The 22,506-nt window shown below is 40.3% G+C and overlaps 1 protein-coding gene across 4 annotated transcripts; it reads left to right on the top strand.

Moving 5' to 3' along the window:
* Window positions 1–241: 241 nt before the first annotated feature.
* Window positions 242–22,366, top strand: CSE1L (chromosome segregation 1 like). 4 transcript variants are annotated; one of them, XM_042832369.1, is made up of 25 exons: window positions 242–339; window positions 2,256–2,351; window positions 2,883–3,025; window positions 4,950–5,051; window positions 5,470–5,615; window positions 5,910–6,000; window positions 6,260–6,367; window positions 7,255–7,347; window positions 8,631–8,798; window positions 8,894–9,023; window positions 9,683–9,748; window positions 11,524–11,726; window positions 13,013–13,097; window positions 13,811–13,872; window positions 14,504–14,640; window positions 14,801–14,904; window positions 15,358–15,455; window positions 16,030–16,180; window positions 16,681–16,889; window positions 17,554–17,651; window positions 17,853–17,938; window positions 18,522–18,603; window positions 19,031–19,177; window positions 19,932–20,163; window positions 20,847–22,366. In XM_042832369.1, the coding sequence occupies exons 2-25, from the start codon at window positions 2,267–2,269 to the stop codon at window positions 20,934–20,936; spliced, it is 2,916 nt and encodes a 971-aa protein (XP_042688303.1). In that variant the 5' UTR covers window positions 242–339; window positions 2,256–2,266; the 3' UTR covers window positions 20,937–22,366. The 4 variants fall into 4 exon arrangements, with proteins under 4 accessions (XP_042688303.1, XP_042688305.1, XP_042688306.1 ...); XM_042832371.1 differs by lacking the exon at window positions 242–339 and adding an exon at window positions 844–899; XM_042832372.1 differs by lacking the exon at window positions 242–339 and adding an exon at window positions 849–895.
* Window positions 22,367–22,506: the final 140 nt, after the last annotated feature.

Raw genomic sequence — 22,506 nt, 5'->3', positions numbered from 1 at the left:
GATTACGGACGCTAATGAGGAGCCGCCCCGCTGGCCTCGCTCCCGCGCAACGCCGCAGGCGCCGCCTGACGGGCACTGCGGCGCGCGGCGCGCAGCGGAGCCTTCTGGGAAGAGCTCGGTCATTGGCTGCCGTCTCCACGTGAGACGGAAGGCACGGATTGGCTCGAAGCGCGGCGCGTCGAGGCAGAGGGGCCCGCTGATTGGCTCGGCGGCCTGACGGTGTCGCCGCCCTGCGTGATGCGGTCACCGTGCCGCCGCCGCGCCCTCTCACCACAGTTTGAATGTGAAGCGCAGCCGGAGCTCTCTGAGCCGCCGCCGCCGCTTGGAGGAGGCCGACAGGTGAGGTTGAGCCGCGCCGGCCAGCGATGCCGAGGGTGGGGCGGCCCCGCAGTCCGGCCTCCCGCACGGCCCGCGGCCGCCGCCGCACCGTTCCGCTGCGGGCTCGGGCGCTTGGGCCCGCGGCGCAGCGAGAGGCGCAGCGCACCGTGATGGAGCGCCTTGACCCGCCTCCCGCGGATCCGGATTGGCCGGCAGCCTTTCGGGGGCTCTTCTCATTGGCTCCCGCGGCTGCCAGTCGGGAGGCGGCGGGGGGGGAGAGGGCGGCAAGTTAGGCTGCGGCCGGCCGTTGCTGCGCGGGGATCTCGGGCAGCTCCGAGCCGTCTCGCGCAGCGCGGGCGGCCCCCAGCCTGAGGTGAAGCGCTGGGATGGCGCCGCCGGGAGCAGCAGGGCCGCGCAGGGCAGGCCCTATCCGAGGGGCTTTCCCGGAAGGCCCCTGAGCCGAGCGGCCGCCTCCTCGGGACAGCCGCGTGTCTCGGGCGGGCCGTGGGGTGGGCAGCCTGCAGTGACGGGCTGTGGCGCGGCGGGACGAGGAGCCGCCTGCACACCGGCGCCATCAGTAGGTGCTGTACGAGCAGCTGCCGCGCGTTGTGGTGGTAGGAAATAGGAAAAAAGGGGAGGGGGGAGCGGGAGGGAGGCGGTGGCGGAGGAGTGGCTCGTGCTGAGCCGGGCGCTGCGGTGCTGTTTTCTTCATGCTGCCCTCCGTAAGGGTGCTGCTGGCTGGGGACGGCAGGCAGGAACTCCTAGAAGGGAGGCGGGCGGGGCAGGGGAGGCACAATGTTTCAGGTGAACTTTTTTGGATTTTTTGCACTGTGTCTTGGGATCTCAGTTGTTCGTTAACATTGATTTAAACCAAGGGGGTATTGTTGCTGATAGATATAGAAGAAAAACTCACTTGTTAAAACTCACAGCTTTTGCAGAAGTGCTTAAATAGGAACCATACTTACTGCTCTGATGGTCAACAAAGAATAAATCTAAAGTGGGGTGGGAAAATTCCAGCCTGTCTTAATAAGGAGAAACTCCAGGGGATAAAAGAGCATTTGGCTTCTCATTATTTCTGTAGTAAAGGTGTTGTGGTACTGTTGGGAGAACGATGGGCAGCATGCAGTGCTTTGGCTGTCAGGTGATGGTTGGACTTTGAGGCCTTATGGGTCCTTTCCAACCCAAATAATCCCATGGTTCTGGTGATACCCTAAGCCATGTGCCTGCTGAAGCGTGTCTTAATGCTGTTCTGGTGTTACTGTAATTTTAATTATTCCAGTTAAAGCTGTGAAGTTAATGAACCACTGTGGTAAGTATGAGAGTACATGTGGGAAGTAAAATCTGACTTATTTGCACAGTTATTCTGTAATAAGTACTGCAGGTGAAATGATTGCCTGCCCTGATCTGGGTTCGTTTTGCAGGGTGGACAAACTCTTTGGCTTTCTGCAGTCTTTCATCACTTCATTACAAATTATTTTCAGTTGAGAATTTTCTAGAGATAGCATTTATTTGTAAATGGGCCTTGGCTCTTCAGTGCACTTCAGGTCATTCTTTTGTCCATCATTTGGATCAAATATGCCATTTTTTCAACAAGGAATAGATTTCTGTGGGTGGCAATAGTTTTAAAAGGAAGCTCATCCTCTCATGGAAGGGTGAGAGATCACCTTTTGGCTTTACCTGAGTGGTGGTTCATTGGATGTGCGATCTAGTTTTAGGGGTTTGCTTTCAGGAACCTGGACAACAACAGTTACATGAGGCATGTTTTAGAGTTTGTATTTAGCTAGCTGTTTTATTGGATAGATGTATGAGTCCCTGCTTTAAGAAGTGTAGTCTAAAAAAAGCGGATGTGTGTCTTCTGTGGAATCACATTTTGTGTACGTGGAGCTTATAGGGTGGATTTTCTGATCTGCATTAACAAAACTGCTTCTGTGTCGTAGTTTCTGCCAAAATGGAGCTGAGCGATGCCAATTTACAGACCTTAACTGAGTATCTAAAGAAAACACTGGATCCAGATCCTGCAATAAGGCGTCCTGGTAAGTGATTGTCAGGGATTCCTCTCAGCTCTGCGGTCTGTGTGTAACAAACTTTAGTAGAAATATATGCAAAACTTTGCAGAAGTTCTGTACCTCCTTCTAAAAAAAAAAAAAAAAACAACAAAAAATCCCAGAACTTAATGAAGAACACATTTACATATCAATTCATTTTCTATTTGCTTTACATAATTTTCTTCTTGAAGCTTGTACTGTGTTTTTTTTTTTAAACAGGGATGTTGTTTACACCAAAGCTGGACTGGCTTCTCTTAGGTCGTGGCTTTTAAAAGTGTCAAGGAGGCAATATTTCCACAGCCTGCTTTGAATTGAGAGCTTTTGTTAACAGCAGAAGCATTAAAGAGCTTATAGTAGTAAAGAAGTTACAGTACAGTTTGCTACTTGCCCAGTGCTTCTGTTCCTGTGAAACTCTGCAGAGGTGTTTGTGTTATTTTAAATGGACGTTTGAGGAATCGTAGATCTCTAGTTAGGAAAATCAGCTCCGCTTCCTGTTAACCTTACTGCGTTCTCTTGCAGCGGAGAAGTTTCTTGAGACAGTTGAAGGAAGCCAGAATTATCCATTGCTGCTCTTAACGTTGCTGGAGAAATCGCAGGAAAATGTCATCAAAGTCTGCGCGTCGGTAACTTTCAAGAATTACATCAAAAGGAACTGGAGAATTGTAGGTATTCCAGGCAGTATTTCTGCTAAGATTTAATCATCCTTTTAAGGTCCAATAATGTTTAATAACCTTGCAGAATATGTATGTGTCTGTACTTCGGAAGAGAAGATAGATGATACAGAGAATGAACACAATTTACTGATAAGGGACTAAAACCTCCACTCTTGTTATCTGTTCTGTTGGAAAGAAATAAATCTGGGTGATAAAATGGAGAGGTAGAATTCTTCCTACTGTTGTGTGTATCTTTCTGAAGAAGTACAGTATTCACTGCCCATTTAACTAAGTGTAATATTATTCATGTTAAAATGACTGGAGAACGTTCATATATGTGAGCTGACCTACTCGGCTGCTCTCAGTTGACACAGTACTGCAACCATTTCTAGCCAGCTCTGCAGCTGGAGGTGAAGGTACTGATTTATTTTTCACATAGGTGCCTCTTAGACGTAGAACCTTTGTAAGTTCAACACATGTAGGCATAAGATAGAAATATTGTCATTTAATCTCATTTTATCCTTTGTTTTGAAAGTATCAGAGGCATTTTTTATTCAGAGCTTTCAGTGTGCATGAAATGTAACTCATGGTGTCAAGTATTACATGTAAGAGCTCAGCTCCTTTGTGATGAGAGGTTTCAACTGATCTTGTTTAGGCTTTGTGTCCTTGAAAGCACAGTTTGTGTATCTGAAAGTCTCAAATGTATGATCTTGTTATATATCTCAGCTTGTGACTATTCAAGAGTTTGCATGTGATTCCCGCTGTACAAATATTGAAAACCTACAGCAGTCCTTGCTGGTTATGTTTGGTAAAACCAGCACATTCACACTGGTGTGAAATTTCTAGGCCTTGGTGTTGCTAATACTGCCTTTTCAGTCATTTCTCAAAAATTGCATCTCTGTATGTTGTGTGTTTTAAGCAGAAACACCACTCACAGAGAAGTGTGTGTCTTCCTTGCTATAGGTGACTGAAGTGATTCAGGATGTGACATGTTGGAGTAGGTGAAGATGCTATGCAGTGAATGCATCCAGAGGACAGTTTGCATTGCCCCAAGTTTGCTTGAAGCCACACGCACTATTTTGTCCAAGATTGAAGCTTTTAGAAGCAGTTTTATGAATGTAACCTTAAGGCTAGCTTATGTAGATCACATGGTATAATTTAGCAGTGTTGGATTAGGACTGATACAAAGCACAGAGGAAGGAAAATGGTTTTGCCTACTCAGGCAATTTGATTCTTTGTAAGTTTGTGGAAAGATGATCAAAAAGAACGTGAGGAGGAGGAGGGCAATGCTGTCTGGCTCCAGGCATGTTGAGATCATCAGATTACTTTCTGAATTGCTGGGTAACTTCTATGTTTCTAAACATTGCTACTGTCATCACTGTGAATGTGACCATCCCTGCTGCCGGTGGTTGCTGACAAGCATTGGTATTTTGCTTCTTTGATACAGATACCATAATTTACTACCTACCACTCAGCACTGTTCACTTGGCAGGATGATTGGCTGACTCTGAAAGGCAACGTGAGGTTTGTGTGCATCACCTGCACTCACCTTCCTGTCCAGTTGCACAAAATAAATCTTTGAAGTTGGCAGAAACGAGGACAGACGTGGTTTGGAGCATTGAAATAGAGGACTGATGGTTAAACTTGTTTGTAACTGGCATATGTGCCCACCCTTACTGCTCCTGAATTGCTGTTTGAAAAGATCACTGTTAGAGGAGAATATTAGTTAGAAAATTAGCAGAAAGGTGTAATTTCTTTCAGCTTTAATCAGTTACTGCTGTGAAAGAGTCATTGTAGGCATTAACAGATCTTTTAATTTCCTCACTGATGCAGTGGTTTCAGACATTTGTACGTTTGACTTCTGAAACACTGGGATTTGCTCAGTGCCCAGTGTACTAATGTGCCAGTGACTGAATTGTTGGCTTTGTTGTAGGTGGAGGATGAACCGAACAAAATATTTGAGTCGGACAGGATAGCCATTAAAGCCAACATAGTGCCCTTGATGCTTAGCAGCCCGGAACAAATTCAAAAGCAGGTAATGAGGCCATTTCTGGTTGTGTCCATGAGATTTTTAGAATGATGTAATGTGTCTGGTGGCTCTGGTTACTGTCAGAGCTGAGTTAGCCTTCCAGTGATGTCACCCCTATGCAAATAATTTGGAGTAAATTGTTTAAGTTACTTCTGCCCACTTTAAAGTTAATTTTAAAAAAAAACAACAACATATTGTCAAATTTCACCATTAGACAGTTGAATACAGTGAGACTGCATGCACACATTGGTTTTGAAGTGAGCTTTGTTGTGATGAAAAAGAGGAGATAGTTAACCCAATGATTTTTGAATCTGGCAAGAACAACAAGCATTCTTAGATAATTGTAACATTTGTCTTGGCTGCTGTGTTTTTTGTAGTAAGTAGTGTGCTGCTGGATCATGCAGTGCTTACATTTCCTTTCCAGTTAAGTGATGCCATCAGTATTATTGGTCGGGAAGACTTTCCTCAGAAGTGGCCAGACTTGCTGACAGAAATGGTGAACCGCTTTCAGAGTGGAGACTTCCATGTCATCAATGGCGTCCTTCGTACTGCTCACTCCTTGTTTAAGAGGTATTGGAGATCAGGGAATTGCTGCGTGGGTGTTAGGAAAGAAAAAATTGTTTAAATCTGAGTTTATACTCACCTCTGTGGCTTTCGCTTAGGCTTATTGACTTCTTAGTGAGACTTTAAGTGGTTGTCAAATTTTGCACCTTCTATGGCCTTGAACTACACTGTTCAGTCCTTATGTTTATTTGATAGGATTTGTTTCAAGGTTCGTCATTAGAGATCAATTGCATGCAGGGTAATTGGGGAATAAATGCAAAGACTGTATTCCATTGTTTGTGTATTTCTCCCACTCCTCAGGTACCGCCATGAATTTAAGTCAAATGAATTATGGACAGAGATCAAACTTGTCCTTGATGCCTTTGCATTGCCCTTGACAAATCTCTTTAAGGTACTGCTGAACGATTTCTGAAACAACTGTGGTGTTCTGAATTGCTGGTTGTGAATGCCTGTAAAATGAGAACTTAGCAACTCTTGAAACTGTTCATGAAGTTCAAGCTAAAATCAGGAAATGAGACCTGACAGAATCAGTAAGAGGAAGAAAAGGAACTGTATTAACTGGCTGAAAAAATAAATAATACTTCTCAGTGTATCTTGTTGATACAGTTTGTGTGGGTTTCTTGGCTAAATTTTCTCTCTTTTTTTTTTAGGCAACTATTGACCTTTGCAGCACGCATGCAAACGATGCCAGTGCTTTGAAGGTTCTCTTTTCTTCTCTCATTCTAATTGCGAAGCTGTTCTACAGTTTAAATTTTCAGGTGACTCTCTTGTTTTTCTCATATTCTTGCTTTGGTCACGTAAAGCTGTTATGCTGTTGTGTATAGGATCCATTTGAGGCAGCCTTTAGGGCCATGCTTTATGGCCAAACTAAAGTAAAGATGGGGTTGACAGTAAGGATGGGGTTAATTAACACATTGGCTTGACTCTATCTTAACAAAAGCTGGAGAAGAGAATCTTAAGTTCTCCTGATAGCAAGGTGTTGTGTGGGTAACGCTGTTGAGTATGAGCTGTGAGAGACAGGAGTCCTTTGCCTGCATTCATACTCAGTTTGTTGTTTACTACGTGTGTCTGTACTCATACGAGTTCAGTCATGTGGATAAAAGTCAGCTCAGTAACTGTAGTGCTGTGGTAGCAAGCAATCCTGGTATTGTGTAAAGTTTTTTTTTCTTTCTTTCTTTCTTTTTTGAAATGAGATCTTACATTCTAGCAGTAAGTGAGCAGACTGTATGAAAAACAGTAAAACCAGACACTGCTGAGGTGGTGTATATTTAGAGTTTCAGCATGAGCCTGAGTCAGGTGTGATGGTCTCAATTGTTCCAACATCTCGTTCTGTACTGGGCAAAAGAGAAAGCTGGAGCTAAAGGGGAGGCTTGTGCTATCTGATTCTTATCATACTCTGAGAGATGGAGATTAGTCTTTAGGCTGTATAGGGTGTATCAACATGTACATTTGGAAATGTGTTCCCAAGTCTCCATCTGTAGGACTTTTTACTGGTTGGTTGTTCTGGGGGTGTGAAAAGGGGGTAGTTTTTATTTTGAAGGTTTGTTTTCCACTCTTCATTGTACCTCTGTAAATTAGAAGGTGGACACTCACTCAGAGTGTGCAGTCAGATATTAAAATGTAGATTTATGCTTTTCCTTCACAGGATTTGCCTGAGTTTTTTGAAGATAACATGGAAACATGGATGACAAATTTTCATAGTCTCTTAACTTTAGATAATAAACTTCTGCAGACTGATGTAAGTACTGCATAAACCTCCTGCTTTGCCTCTGCAAAGAGGAGCTGACTGACAGGAGAGTTGTGTTCTAGCTCTGAGCAGTGCAATGTTTCCTTTGTTGGGTAAATAAAGAAATAGAATGACTGAAAGGAAATGGGATTTGAGAGAACTGGCTCCATTGTCTAAGAAATGTGGAGCCTGGTTTTTGAGGTCGTGTATTAGTTACAGGTTACAGTTGTGCACAGAGATCAGCTTACAGGTACACATCAATGAAGAGCTTCTTTTGAGGCCATCTGCTGAAGTAACCTGATTGATTATTAGAATCACAGGGCTCAGGTTGTCTGTACCTCTCAGCTGGTTCATGTACTGTATTTTAGAAAACAGTATCTCAAAGAACTTGAAACATTGGAACATATAGGGCATGACTTCTAAGTAGTTTAGCTTACCATCTGCTGGCTAATTATAAGAATTAGTAGTTTCATGTTAATCAAAGCTCTCTCAATCATTCGTTCTGTACCTGCTTTCTGCATTTGAGGTGCAGTACAGAAGTTTACCAGCTGGTGGAACCAAAGAAACTATAAATTCCTTCCTTTACAATGTATGGGGGGCATGATAAGCACATTCTGTGTGATAGTTTCATGGTGGTTTCAAGCTAACGCTGCTGCTAAAAAAGAAAAAGAAGCCTTGCTCATCTTTTCTCCTGCTCTTTTATTTTCCTGTGGGCTGTCACTGAGCACAAACATCCATGCAGTTGCACACTGAGCTGACTCAGAGAAGTGATATGCATTAAAACTGGGGGGTGGGCATTTGGGAAGGGGGGAAAAAAAATGTGTTGATGGATTTTGGTGTTTTCCAATTCACTTCACTTTGTGGCTCTATGAACATCTGTGCTGCTATGGGGAAGGAGAAAAAAGCATACTTCTGCAACTCTCTATCAGTTTTAAGTAGGCTTCTAAGCTACTTTACTTTACTAATACAATGCCTCCTAAGCATATGTTTTCCAAGCCTTGTATTATGTTTTTGCTATTGTATTTGTCAATTCATTCTGTTCTAAACTTCATCAGGTCTAAATCTCTTCAGGGGAGTAGTACTGTTTGAAATGTGGATGTAATAGCATGAATGTATAATCTGTGGTACAGTTCCAGTACACACGGGCAAAATGCAGTAGTTCCAGGCAAGTAGGAGGGGTTTCTGAGACCTGTTTAGAACATCACAAAATAATAGTGTATTTTCTTCAAATAATTTTAATTTTGAAGCAGCCTTGAAGTTTGGGTGTTTAAGTACCTACTTTTGTTTTATGTGAGGATGAAGAAGAAGCTGGGTTGCTGGAGCTCTTGAAATCTCAAATTTGTGATAATGCTGCTTTGTATGCTCAAAAATATGATGAAGAATTCCAGCCCTACTTGCCACGTTTTGTGACAGCAATCTGGAATCTGTTAGTCACAACAGGTCAGGAAGTGAAATATGATTTGGTAAGTCATTATGGACTAATCTTATCAAGGTTAATAATGATTTATAAGTTGGTCAGTCAGCTAAAGCTATATGTGTTTATTGTGTGTTGTTCTAGTTGGTTAGTAATGCAATCCAGTTTCTGGCCTCGGTTTGTGAAAGACCACATTACAAGCATCTGTTTGAAGACCAGAATACATTGACAAGCATCTGTGAAAAAGTTATTGTTCCCAATATGGAATTCAGAGGTAACTTTTTGGGGTTTAAGTTTTCAAAGACACAATAAAATGTATCTAATTATGATGATAGTTTGCTTTACAACGTTGAGAATTTATTTTCTGTGTACTTCAGTACAAGATTCAAAACCAGTTTTCTGCAGCAAATTGTTATCTTGTGGGCTTTGTAGAGTTGTTGTATGAATTTCTGTCTTACTGTGATCTCAAATTGAAAAATACAGAAAGTCTAAGTCATGTGCCATCAGTCATTTTTTTTCATGCTGGAAGTGAGTACCAGGCATGGATATATGGCCTTTGAATTGTAGTGTCTTTTTCTCCAAGCTTTGATAGACTGACTTTGATCTTAGTATCTGAAAAGCACTGAAGTTGTCTTACAGTGTTAAGAGGCTTCTCTCTAGATCTGTGACCGAGGAAGCCTCTTTTAAATACACTCAGTATAGAGTATGGTTTTGGTTTTGTTTTTTAAGTCAGGAATTGCATCAGCTTGTGAGTATGAAAGACTGCAGTTTGTGGGCCTGCAGGCTGAACAGGATAGTCTGTCTGGGTAGTTGTGATGAATTTCTATGAATGCTATGCTTCTATGAAAGATTAGCAACTTGATAAAAAGGGTGTTGTTATCATTTAAAAAAAAGACTTCAGTATTGAAACTCCTCTGTACTGTATATTTTCAGCTGCTGATGAAGAAGCATTTGAAGATAATTCTGAAGAATATATAAGAAGGGATTTGGAAGGATCTGGTAATCCACAGATTTATACTAAGAATACTTTGTCTTTAAATATAGCTCTGAAGAGTATTTTACTGAGGCTTCTAAAACATATTTTAGAACTCTGGAAGGTGATGGGTTTTCCCCTAAGATATTTAATCCAGTTTTTGATCAAGTTTACTGTCATGATGCACCCACTGCAGCATCTTTTTGCTTTTGTAGTTTCTTTTCTGAACTAGATCGATGTCTCCTGCACTGCATGTATTCTTGTTTCAGCAAACATAGCCTCTATATCAACACTGGGTAGTAGCCATGGCTGTGTATTTAGTTCCTACGTGTGTAAATGACGTGAGGACACTGTCTACATTTGGTAGTCTGTTATGTTTAAACTGGAAACTCTGACCAGTTTTGCATACAGCTCCATGATAAAGCCAGCTAGGCAGCAGCCTTTGTGTGCTGGCACTGTTCAGACCAACACAATAACTGTGCTAAAAACACAGTGCTGTGCTAACAGCTTGATTTTCTGATAATCTGTCTTCAGCCAGGTCAGTGCACAATGGACTAAATCTAGTTCTGTGTGACTGTTCTGTGCCACTGAGCTGCTGACGTGGTGCTGACTGACATTTTTAGATGATTGAAGCCTTTTAATAGGTCTGAGAACTTGCTCTGTGTTGGAAGTAGGGGAAAATTATGTTTGAACTTTCTTTTGAGCAGACGTTATGATGCTTATCCAGGATTGGCTGCCTTACTGGTATTTGTGAAGCTTTTCTATGTTTGCTATTTCTGTTTTTAAGAGAATTTAGGCAAGAACTATCTGTGTTCTTCTGCAGCTCTTTTAGAAACATACTCTGTTGCATTCTGTTGTTTTGTGATCTGTGTGTCCCTCTGTTAATGTATTGTGTTTTTTCCAGCCTTCTTTTTTTTTCCCTCTTTGGGAAAGGGGTTTTTTTACAGATGTATTACAGAAATGTACTGTTCTGTTGCAGTGGGCCAGCAGCTAAGCACCACACAACAATTGGCTCAGTTCCCACGCTGCCAAGGTGGGATGGGAGGAGAGTAGGAAGACCATGAGTGAGAAGATGAGACAGTTTAATTAGTGAAAGAAGGTGGAAGAAAAAGGAGGAAAAAGTCAGTCTGCTTGTGGAAAGTGGGATGTGATAGATGCCCAATGTGTCCCCAGGCAATGGCTGCCTCTTCCAGATCCCCCTCCCCAAAGCTTTTGTTGCCAAGCACAGTGTTACGTGGCATGGGGAAAATCCCTTGGCCCTTTAGATCAGCAGTGCAGCTTCTGTCCATTCCCAACTTGTTGCCCACTCAGCCAATTTGCTGGGAAGGCACAACAGGAAGAAAAGGAAACATTGGCACTGCGAGTACTGCTCAGCAATAACCAAACTGCTGCTGGTGCCTTTAGTCACCAGCCCAGAGCACATCACCATACAGACTGCTGTAAAGAAAATAAAACCTGTAACCACCAGACGCAGTGCATTTGGGCACGTAATTACCAAGGCAGGAAAAAGCCTCCCTCCTTGTGCTTACTGAAACCTTCAGAGAGCAGTGGGACCTGTGAATACACACGCAGTACGGGTCAATGTCCGTTCCTCCTTGTGTTGTACCAATGATTTTTACTGTTACAATGAGTGAAAAAACTTACATGTGTTGTTGTGCACTAATGTGAACGTTGCAGTAATTAATATGAGCTGTGGCTGTAACTTGAGAAGCTGTAATTACTGATACATTTTAAAATTATGTTTATTATATGAAAAGCTATGCAATTTGTCATATCTAAAGAACCTTTTGTTCTTATGCAGATATTGACACAAGGCGCAGAGCAGCTTGTGATCTAGTCAGAGGCTTGTGCAAGTTCTTTGAAGGGCCTGTGACTGGAATTTTTTCTGGATATGTTAATTCCATGCTTCAGGAATATGCAAAGAATCCATCTGTTAACTGGAAGCACAAAGATGCAGCTATATACCTTGTTACATCGTTGGCATCCAAGGCTCAGACACAGAAGGTACTTGGACGTTGTGTTCATTTCAATCCACGTGCATTCTAATATTATAGTGCGTGTGAGGACTGGGAAATGTATGCATTTTTAAAAATTCTGCTTTAAAATGAGAATAATTGGATCTGTAATAGTTTGATGTTGATGAGATGGAAAATTGTCCATAATATATGGGCACGATGTATGGAAGTCTGATGGTCTCTGATCTTCAGATAGGTTGGATGAAGTCAACAACCACGTGTGATCATTTGACAAGTCTTAATAGTATGTATGAAACAGTAATTGAAAAACTGGCCTAGAATCTCTGGGCTTTCACATGGTATTGAGGCAGAGTGTGCCTCAGTAATTGGTAAGGCCAAATTACAGAAGGTGACTGGTGGTGTTGAGCAGACAGGAAGGAATCCAAGTGATGCTTAACAATTCTTGCCATTATATTACATGATATTTCTTGTTGGTTGAATGTTCGTTGCCTTGAAAATAGCACGTGAACACAGCTACTTGGCTGGAAATGGTTCTCAGGACTTGTCTGGGAGAAGGTAACTAAAAGGCCAAATGTGTGGGAAAGCACACCTCAGCTAGGCTGCATTTATTGTGAAGCAGCAGCATTGTACCAACAGCACATCATCCTGTACAGCAGGTTTAATTACTGATAGGTACTACTTGTGTTACAGGGCAGGCCTCAGTGGCTTTGCAAAACAGGTCTGAAGCAAACAGTGTAAAACATGTTTTATAATCTTTATGAAGTTCTGATAAAAGTTCTCAGTCCTTTTGTAATGCTGCAGTTGTGTATTGCACAGCAATGGCTGATGATTGTGGTGGATAAAGTGAGCCAATCTTCTAGCCATTAGAATGCTGCTACGTCGTACCTCTTATTGCTGTTCTATTTAGTGCCAAATTGGGATAGCATCATTTAGAACACTTGATTGGTACACATACATCCATCTGGAAAGTCTCTTTTACATTTTTGCCTTTTTTGTGTGATAAAATGGAAGCATTTCTTTTAATTTTGTTGTTCTAATTCAGAATCAGAGTTTGAGTCCTAAACTCTTCCTTCTGAAAATGCAATCATGTGGTGGTGGGAGAAGGATCAACTGAATGAGTTGCTGGTATTTTCTGCCTAAAACTTTGGTTCATTATTACTGTTACACACTATTAGCAATTAACTCAGGGCTTTGAATGTGAAGCTCAGTAGTGTTATTGCTAAAACCTGATGTGGGAAATGTATCTGAATGACAACATCTATAAAAAAGAGTGTGTGTGTTTTCTCTTGTTTTTGTTTGCTTTGTTTTTTCTAGCATGGAATAACACAAGCCAATGAACTTGTTAATCTGACAGAATTCTTTGTGAATCACATTCAGCCTGACTTAAAGTCAGCCAGTGGTAAGTTTACTGTTAATTTCATACGTTATTTTGGGGATGTTTAGAGAAGCTTGGCAGTGACTCCTGTTTCTTGAGGCTCAAGCACAAATTAGAACATGGTCCTGTATCAGCACCGTCTCTGAGACACAGGGCTTGTTTTCACCTGGCACACGGGAGGTGATTCACGTTGGTTTGGTCAACAGGGAGTGAACTTTTAAACAAAGGTGGATTACCACGTGCTGTTGGCAGGGTCAGGGCATGTATGTGCATGGCTGCTATCAGCTGGTGTGTTGTAACTTGATGAATCAAAGTAACTTCATTTCTGTATTTGAGACTGTGTGCAAACTTCTTTGCTGTACAAAACTCTTTAGAAGTTAAAATACTGAAGTCTAGATTGTGGCTTGCATCAGCATGTGTCAGTGTGACTACAGATCTCCAGGGTTAGGCAACATGATTCTATACTTGAGCGATTATCTTACGGTGTTTGGAGGGTTTTGGGATATGCAGTTGGAGTCTGTTATCATCAGAACAAAAAAGGGAAATGTTATGTGAAAGGGTTGGACTCTATGTTTAGTGTAACAGGGCTGTGCCCACACAGAGATGGATAAGCAAACAAACATACAACTTTGTCTTACCCTGGGGGTGGGGAATTCATGACTTAATATCACCTTTATATGTAGAATGTGCTCAGAAATTGTACATATATGAAAAATTACATATTTTCTCTATTGCAGTGAATGAATTCCCAGTGCTAAAAGCTGATGGTATCAAATATATCATGATTTTTAGAAATCAAGTAAGTTTTTCTTCTGTGGTAAAAAATAGGAAAATAAAAATACATAGAGTGGCTAGTTACTTTATTTATACTTGCCAAGCCTCATGTATCTTACTTGGCTGTGTGGTAACTCAACAGGTGTTTGGAATTTTTAGTTTTGAAAGTAGCTCTGCAGCTATAAATATCAGAGGGGCATGTAGTCTGTATGCTGTCCATATGCTACCAGGGCACCAGATACTCAGAACTGTGACCTACTCAGATGTTCTTGTATCTAGAGTATTAGTTTCCATGCACTGGATTGTAGTAGTTGCTAGACTTTGTCTTTTACTTTTTTGGATTTGTGGGTGACTGTAAGAAAACACATTCAGTATTATTTATAAATGCTGTATTTATGCATCTATCATTTTGCTTTTTAATCTTGATGGTTATCCATTAAGACAAAGTAAAGTGCAATATAAGCTTTTACAAATCTAACACTGATGTTCTGGGGGAAAATATACAGATCTGGTGTGATTTAGCAACCAGAGCCTTCTAAGATTTCTTCCTCTGCCAGGTTTTCAGTTTGTAATTGATGAGTTCAGTGATTATACTCTGGTATTGAATGATCTGCATTTCTATGTGAAGTATGTAATTTATTGCTGTAATTTTTTAGGTACCTAAAGAGCAACTGTTGTTATCTATTCCTCTTTTAATCAATCATCTTCAAGCAGAAAGCATTGTGGTCCATACTTACGCAGCACACGCTCTTGAAAGGCTGTTTACCATGAGAGGAACAAACAATACCACGCTGTAAGTTTTCAAACAGAAGTAAATTCATTCCTATGTAGTTTTTAAGCATTGCAGATGAAATGCTGGTAGAGGATCTTTCATTTTGTGGTATTATGATCTTGTGAAGAGCTTGAATTTTGTGAATGTACTTCATAATTAAAGCCCTGTGTTCTTCTTACAGCATTACAGCTGCAGAAATGGCACCGTTTGTAGAAGTGCTGTTAACAAACCTTTTCAAAGCATTAACGCTTCCTGGCTCATCAGAAAATGAATACATAATGAAAGGTAAATGCTGAATGAGTCTCACGCTGTAAGAGTTACTTTGATACTTGAGGTAAAGGCTTATAGCCATGGGCTACTGAAACTTCAGCAGTGTCATTTACTCAAACTTGCTGAAACAGTATGAACAGCCTGCAGTTGTGTACCAGGCAGTGTTAAGTTATCTTTGAATAAATGCATGAAACAAAGGAGAAACACAAAACGTAGTGGCATTGTGTCAAATGGCAGTAGTGTGCTCAGGATGGCCACCTGAGTGGTGTCAGCATGAGGTTTGGGTGCTGTGTGGCTAACAGCCACAGTGTGAGAATTTGCAGACTTATCTTTTTACCTTGGACAAGTTGCTCAGTCTTCTGTGCCCAGTCTGTAGAATGGGAATAGTGAGACTCTGTTGAGATTATGGATTGATTGCCCTTGTATACGTTTAGCTCCAAAAGATTCTAACTTTCTTTTTATTTCCAGCAATCATGAGGAGTTTTTCTCTGCTACAGGAATCCATAATTCCATACATCCCTTCTGTCATCACACAGCTTACACAGAAGCTACTGGCTGTCAGTAAGGTAAAGAATGGGCCATGTGAGCAAAATGTTCACGTTTTTTCCTTCTTAAAACAATCTTTATAAAGTTTCATATAAACTTTGTTTCTGTGCTGTTAAAATACTGCATGTGGTTCAATGCTTTGACCAAAATATATAAAAGTAGCCTTCCAGTGAAATTCATGTTCTTGAAGATAGACCTAAGGAATACTTTAGAATACCTTCATCAGCTATCCCAAAAACTTCTTCTACATACAGTGTAAACTTGGCTGCTAAGTATAAAAATTTTGCTTTGAACAACTGGCTGTTACACAAACAAGGTATTTCTTATTTCCAGTTTTTGTTACATCACAGAACTGTTGGTTCATGTAGAGCTTCAGAAAGAACTTGTTTGCTTTGAGATATTTAGGAAAATTCGTGTAGGCTTTTAAATTTTGATGTTTGCTTTTATCTGCGGAATCAACTTCATCAGCATATTAATAAGGCATAGAGTCCTTTTGTTCAGTTGCTCCTTTAGGCTTCGGTTGAAGCCATAAATACATTTTGCAAAGTGATTCACTTGGCATCGAGTTCAGGTTGTTCATAACTTGTTTTATAGAATCCAAGCAAACCTCACTTCAACCATTACATGTTCGAGTCGATATGCTTGTCGATAAGGATAACGTGCAAAGCAAACCCTGATGCTGTTGGAAGCTTTGAGGAGGCTTTGTTCATGGTGTTCACTGAGATACTACAGAATGATGTGCAAGGTAAGTAAAAACCAGTAATTCTTGTGCTCTCTGCTGTAATTGGTTGCCATTGTTTACATCCTGGCAGTTTTCTTCTATAGCACTGGAAACTCAGGTGAGAAGGCAAGGTTTGCACAGTCCTCACCAGCGCTTCTAGGAAACATCTGTGTTGTTTCATAGGGCACATAAACTGTATCATCACTGATCATTTTGTTTAAAAAAACAAATGGTGTTTTGAAAGTATCTTAATTGCTACCTCCAAATCTTATTTTTGCCTTGTTTCTAATGGTTTATATTCCATGTTCTGAAAAAAACAATAGAGAAGATAAAATGCATAGATACATACATATAGTGGTTGCAAATGTTTGCAGTCATGAAATTTATTTATTCCAAGTTTTATTTATCAGAATCTTTGCATTAATATCCTGCAGTTGTAGGCTCAGCCATTAGATACATGGTTCTTATGAATGAGCAAGTGACCGTTATTGCTGAATTTCTAAGTGTCGTGACTTCTTTTGCAGAGTTCATTCCATATGTGTTTCAAGTGATGTCCCTGCTTCTGGAAATGCACAAAAATGAAATCCCATCATCCTATATGGCATTGTTCCCTCATCTACTTCAGCCAGTGTTATGGGAAAGGACAGGAAATATTCCTCCTCTGGTCCGACTCCTGCAGGCTTATTTAGAGCGAGGTGCCAACACAATAGCAAGTGCTGCTGCTGACAAAATTGTGAGTTGGGTTGATGGAGCAGCTCTGTATGCCTCCAGACGTGCTGATTTAAGATGGGACGTTAGAAACAGTTTTTTCCTCAAGTGGAAAGCTGAATTTGTGCAGCATATGTTTGTATTTAAAATTAAAAACAAAGCAACAACAACAACAAACCTTTTGGGATGGATTTGGGAGCAGGGTCCACAGTAATATGCTTTTATACTTTAGGATGAACTGCACTTAGTTTGTTCAGGCAGGTAAACTTCTCTGTTTTTCTTGTCTTGCCTTGCATCATATGGAACACAGTGGATCAGGAAAGCTCAGGGATTCTGTTTGGAAGGGTCACCAGAAGTGTGACTGAGGAGAAGTCAAAATGTTGGGAGATCTGAGGATCAGTGAATTCTGCTGCGTGATCTGCTGTAGTCAAACCTGATTACACACTACCAATGATAAAGCAAACGTGCATTTTCAAATTAGCTTTTTTGTTCATTTGATTAAGACTATTTGTAATACTTAATGGAATATCATTTGGTCCCAAGAGAAATCGGTCTTCCTGCAGAAAGAGAATACTGGTTTAGGTTGTGAAGGCTTTTGCCACAGTGTATGTTTTAGGTAAGATCCCACCTTCTGGTAGGTCATATATGAAGAACTGTTATGTAGAGTTTTATGTTTGCTTTACTTGCAGCCTGGGCTATTAGGTGTGTTCCAGAAGTTGATTGCCTCTAAAGCTAACGACCATCAAGGATTCTATCTTCTAAACAGTATTATAGAGCACATGCCCCCGTGAGTATGAGTTGACATTATTATATTCAAAACTAATCTCTATAGACTTTAATACTTGGTACACTTCAAAGTTAATTATTAACAATGAAAAATGTTGCATTTGCCAGTAAAATAAATTTGAGTAATTTTGTGCGTGTTTTTGTAGTCTGACTTCTGGTAAATGCTGCTGTGGCTTGAATAACCAATGTTTTAAATTTCTAGTGAATCAGTTGACCAATACAGGAAACAGATCTTCATTCTACTGTTCCAAAGACTTCAAAATTCCAAAACAACAAAATTTATTAAAAGTAAGTTTATTGCTTTATGAAGAGCTTCAGTGATACCAACAGTTTAGAACGTGTAGCAGTACCAAATAAATATCCGGTCATGTCCTTTGATTATGCAGACAGAGAACAGTGAGCTCATAACATCAGTGGCTTGCTTTGAGTTATTTGTGCAATTGGGGTGGCATATGGGGCAGTTCCCCCTCAGGGCACATCCATTTTATTAAAAGCAAAAGACTGAAATTAAAAATGAGGGGAAAGACTTCCATATTCCCATCCACTTCTGTGTGGTGTGTATAGTTGTGTTGTTACTGTTAAATATTCCATGCAGTTGTGTCATCGATGTGATGTAAGTTTGAAAACAGCTTTTCTAACACTTCATAGTTGCTGTAAGGGGCAAAGGGGCTGAACCTTGTCCTAGCTGTCTTACCACTAAGTTTTAGTGTATTAGGGAACAAGAAAAAAGGTCAGCAGCTTTCGACAAGCTTCACAGTAGCTAGTTAATGTGCTTCACTAAAAGTGAACGTTTACCAAGATTACCATTTTTGTCTCCTTGAAAAACTTGTTACGTGTCTTTCTGCTAACTCTAACCTTCTTCTCCTTTCAGGTTTCCTAGTCTTCATTAACTTGTACTGTGTAAAATACGGAGCATTAGCTCTTCAAGAAATATTTGACAGCATACAGCCAAAGTTAGTATGATTTTTATTTCAAACTGCTGTGTAGCTTTTATCTTTCAAAGCAGAAATGGCTGTCTCCATTAGCTAAAGATGCAAACCATGTTTGTCACTAAACTGACTAGCCAGACTTTTCTTCTGCTGTAGTTCACTTCTTTCTTGAGCCATTTTTCTTTTTCTGATCTGCTGCTCACAGTTCCTCCCTCATAGTTCCAGATCAATAATCTCCTGAGCAGGTCATAAAAAGGGAAGAGTGATGTTTTTATTCTTCTCTCTTTGAGAAAAATTTGTGCTATCAAATTTCTACCAGGCATCCACTATGACAGGGCAATATCATAACAGATTCTGTTTTTCTTTTTCCTAGTGACTCTTATTGTGTCTTTTTTTATTGTCACTGTGAAGCTGACAAGGCTTTCTAACACTTCTTTTTATGTCATGATAGGATGTTTGGAATGGTTCTGGAGAAAATTATAATTCCTGAAATACAGAAAGTGTCTGGACAAGTTGAAAAGAAAATCTGTGCAGTTGGCATTACAAAAATATTAACAGAATGTCCTCCTATGATGGACACTGAGTACACCAAGCTGTGGTATGTAGAACACTTCTTCAAGTGAAGCTGCTTGGTTTTGAAAATGTGAGCTACTCAGTTCTGTTGTGATTTCTTCAGGCCTGCTGCCATCTCAGGCTTTTCTCATCACTTCTTCTCAACAAATCATGGTCAAAGCAGATGCCAGAACTGGTTTGAGATTTTTATGATAGCACTGACTGGGCTAGCTAGAATTGCTTTTAAGAGAATAGACTACTTGTTTTTAGCTTGTATTGCTTCTGAAAAGCTAGGAACAGTTTTAGTTTGTAGCTGTTCTGTTAGTCAGGAGAACCAAGCATATAACTTGAGATAGATGCTGTAAGATCTTTGTGCGACATGGAATTCTGTGGAAAACTGTCTGGGAAGACTGTCCAGCAGTCTAGGTTGTCAGGTAGGCTGAATTCTGAATTTAGAAGGGGGGGAAAAATGTTGTTAGAGAAAAGGTGTGATCTACAAAACAATTGCTTTTTCTTGGGTATGCTATGTGAGAATTTGACCTGATAAAAAATAAAGACATTGTTTGTGCTTTTAATATGAGCATCTACATTATGCTTCTAAGCTACATACATCCATGGCTCTTCAAGTTCAGCACATATTAGGCTTGTACTCTCAATAGCTGATTGCAATAGTAGCTTCTTCTCTTCTTCAAAGAGAAGATTGTTGAAAAAGTTTTAAATAACTTGAACTTTCCTTTAAATTCTGTCCTTCCTGGCATGTTTTCTGCATTCTGATTTTCTCCTTGCGTCTTTCCATGTAGGACTCCTTTGCTGCAGGCACTCATTGGCCTCTTTGAGCTGCCTGAGGATGACACTATTCCTGATGAAGAACACTTCATTGACATAGAAGATACTCCAGGATATCAGACTGCGTTCTCTCAGCTAGCCTTTGCAGGAAAGAAGGAACATGATCCTGTAGGTCAGATGGTGAACAATCCTAGAATTCATCTGGCACAGTCTCTTCACAAACTGTCTACTGCGTGTCCAGGCAGGGTAAGTGGCTTTCATACATGGCATGCTGATTCCAAATTGCACAGAGAAGAAATGCTTATTTGACAGTGACTCTTTTCTGCCAGTGTATGATAACAAGCAGACTGGAGTATGTCCTAATCAGAATGCTAAGTATTGTTTTATCTTATTCTGTCATTGAATATAGCTTTAGTGTGATTTTTCCTAGCAGCCTAAGAAAGGCTAATATTTTCACACTACTGACTTCAATGATAATCTTAGTATGTCATTTCTCAAACAAAAATTTCTCCACACGGAGGTATATAGCTTAACACTTGCCAGCAATTCAATTGTTTGTATTCAGGAAACTTCAGGCAACTTATGTGAAGTTAAAGTTGATTATTTTCAATCAACTATTTCAAAGTGTATTTGTTTTCAATATTTTTGATAAGTAACTGCCTGGGAGATTTGGAGTTCACTGCATCCAAATCTCTGCTTTCATGACAGATGGTTTGCTAACCTTCTTTCATATTTAATTCAGGTAAGCAGTATATAAAACTAAATGCTGTCAGCATCAAGAATTTTAATTCCAGCAACTGTCTTCAGAAAAAAACTTGCTGACAAGATGTCGCTTGACTTCGCACTGCATGTTGGCACAGCAATTAACAGGGTGTAGCAGCACTGTAAGTTATACACAGATTGATGCTTCTGCTCTGTCATATTTCAAGGTTCCATCCATGCTGAGCACTAGTCTGAATGCAGAAGCGTTGCAGTATCTCCAGGGATACCTCCAAGCTGCAAGCGTGACGCTGCTCTGAGCTGCGTGTCTTTCACAAGCAAGATCAAAAGCTGTTTTGTTACACAGAAAGTTGACACTGACTTTTTCTTATAGCAGCGCTCAGACAAAATGAAAAATGCTACTTGAAAATGTATAGCAGAATCCATCTTGTAAAAGATAAATGTGGCTTTAAGCAGGAAGAATTTGGTGGTGTGCGTAATCGTAGGTAAAAGGTGGTTGACTTCCATTTGCAGTTTAATTTCCAAGGGAGGAGGCACAGCGGTTTGTTTATTTGAAATCTGCAGCGTTTGGATAAGTGTGACATGAATGGAGAGCACTGGCTGTAGAAACTCACTTCGGTCTCTAAAATTCCTTTTTATTTTGATGTTGTCCTTTGTAATTCTTTTGTCTTTCCTTAAACTTTATCTAAATTGTGAATAAATAAGAAGTACTTGTTTAAAATGCCTGTCACTGTGCACTTACTGTTTTAGAAGAGTGTAGCTGGCTTAAAAAAAAAAAAATAGTGTTTTAGACATAGAATAGATTATAAAATAGTGAAAATGTGAGGATTTTTCTTTACCCTACGTAATAGCTTAAATATATTGTATGTTCACACAGAGCAAATGTGAAACTTTGGCAGAAGATCCAAAGCTGCTATTACTCTTGATATTCATCAACAGGTGCACCCTTTCTCCTCAGATGTGGCACTGTAAAGCAGCAGAAGCAAGTAATGTACCCTGCCACAGTGGATGTTGGTCTCCCAAGTGGATTTTTAGTAATGTATCAAAACAGAAGCATTGATCTTGTTTAGCTAGGGTGTTCTCCATGTCTCCTCCTGAATACACTGATCAGATGTGGTAGCCCTGAGTTCTAAGTGCATTCATATAGCCTTGTAGTTCTGGTTGATGAAAGGAGACAAGTTCAATGCCTGATCCTTACTGTGTTCTCAGATGGTCTGGGCACCAAACTGCTATGCTGTAGGCTGTTAGAGCACCAATACTGCAGGGATGTACGTACATTTAATTACAGAGACTGCAAGACTCCTGAAGAAGCGTGAAGTCAAACAGATACATATATATATATATATATATATATTTTTTTTTTTTTTTTAAAGTTACCTGACCGTGTAGATCTGCAGTTGACTTGAATCAGTACTGGGGTTTTAAAGTTACAATGCCAGATAAAGCTGGGCATTGTATCAGGGAAATTACTGAATTTACAGAAGGTAAAACATAAGTCACAATCATATATTTTTTTTTTCATTTCTTCTTTAATATCTGTGGCTGCCATGTGGGAATGCATGTTGGCCATCTCTCTTAATGCGTAAAGAGTTGCTTGTCAGACAATTAATTTAAACTGCTTAAGTGCCTAAAAATGCATTAAATGAATCGACGTCAACAAGTTTTCTTTAATCTAGTCTGTAATTCAGTGTCAGACTGTCTTTGTTTATAGGTATGAAGTGAAAGCAAATCTCTAGAATGAAATAATGAGACCATGAGAAGCATTTGCCTTAATGCTGGTGAGACTGTGATGAGCACTGCAAGTTTGCAGAAGTTCTATGCAGAATAAAAATTTCAATAGGTTGAAACCATCTGGGAGAGGTGTGTGAT

This window comes from Centrocercus urophasianus, unplaced genomic scaffold (assembly GCF_019232065.1).
Source record: "Centrocercus urophasianus isolate 14NV4802_14NV808 unplaced genomic scaffold, USGS_Curo_1.0 seq_38, whole genome shotgun sequence".
Lineage (NCBI taxonomy): Eukaryota > Metazoa > Chordata > Aves > Galliformes > Phasianidae > Centrocercus > Centrocercus urophasianus.
Note: the sequence above shows the minus strand (reverse complement) of the source record. Positions and strands in the feature narration are given on the sequence as shown.

Bases quoted from the DNA above. Each gene is read 5' to 3' on its own strand.
- CSE1L (XM_042832369.1), top strand. From the start codon at position 2,267: ATGGAGCTGAGCGATGCCAATTTACAGACCTTAACTGAGTATCTAAAG. The intron at 2,352-2,882 runs GTAAGTGATTGT...GTTCTCTTGCAG, and splicing joins TCCTGCAATAAGGCGTCCTG to CGGAGAAGTTTCTTGAGACA. The intron at 3,026-4,949 runs GTAGGTATTCCA...GCTTTGTTGTAG, and splicing joins TCAAAAGGAACTGGAGAATT to GTGGAGGATGAACCGAACAA.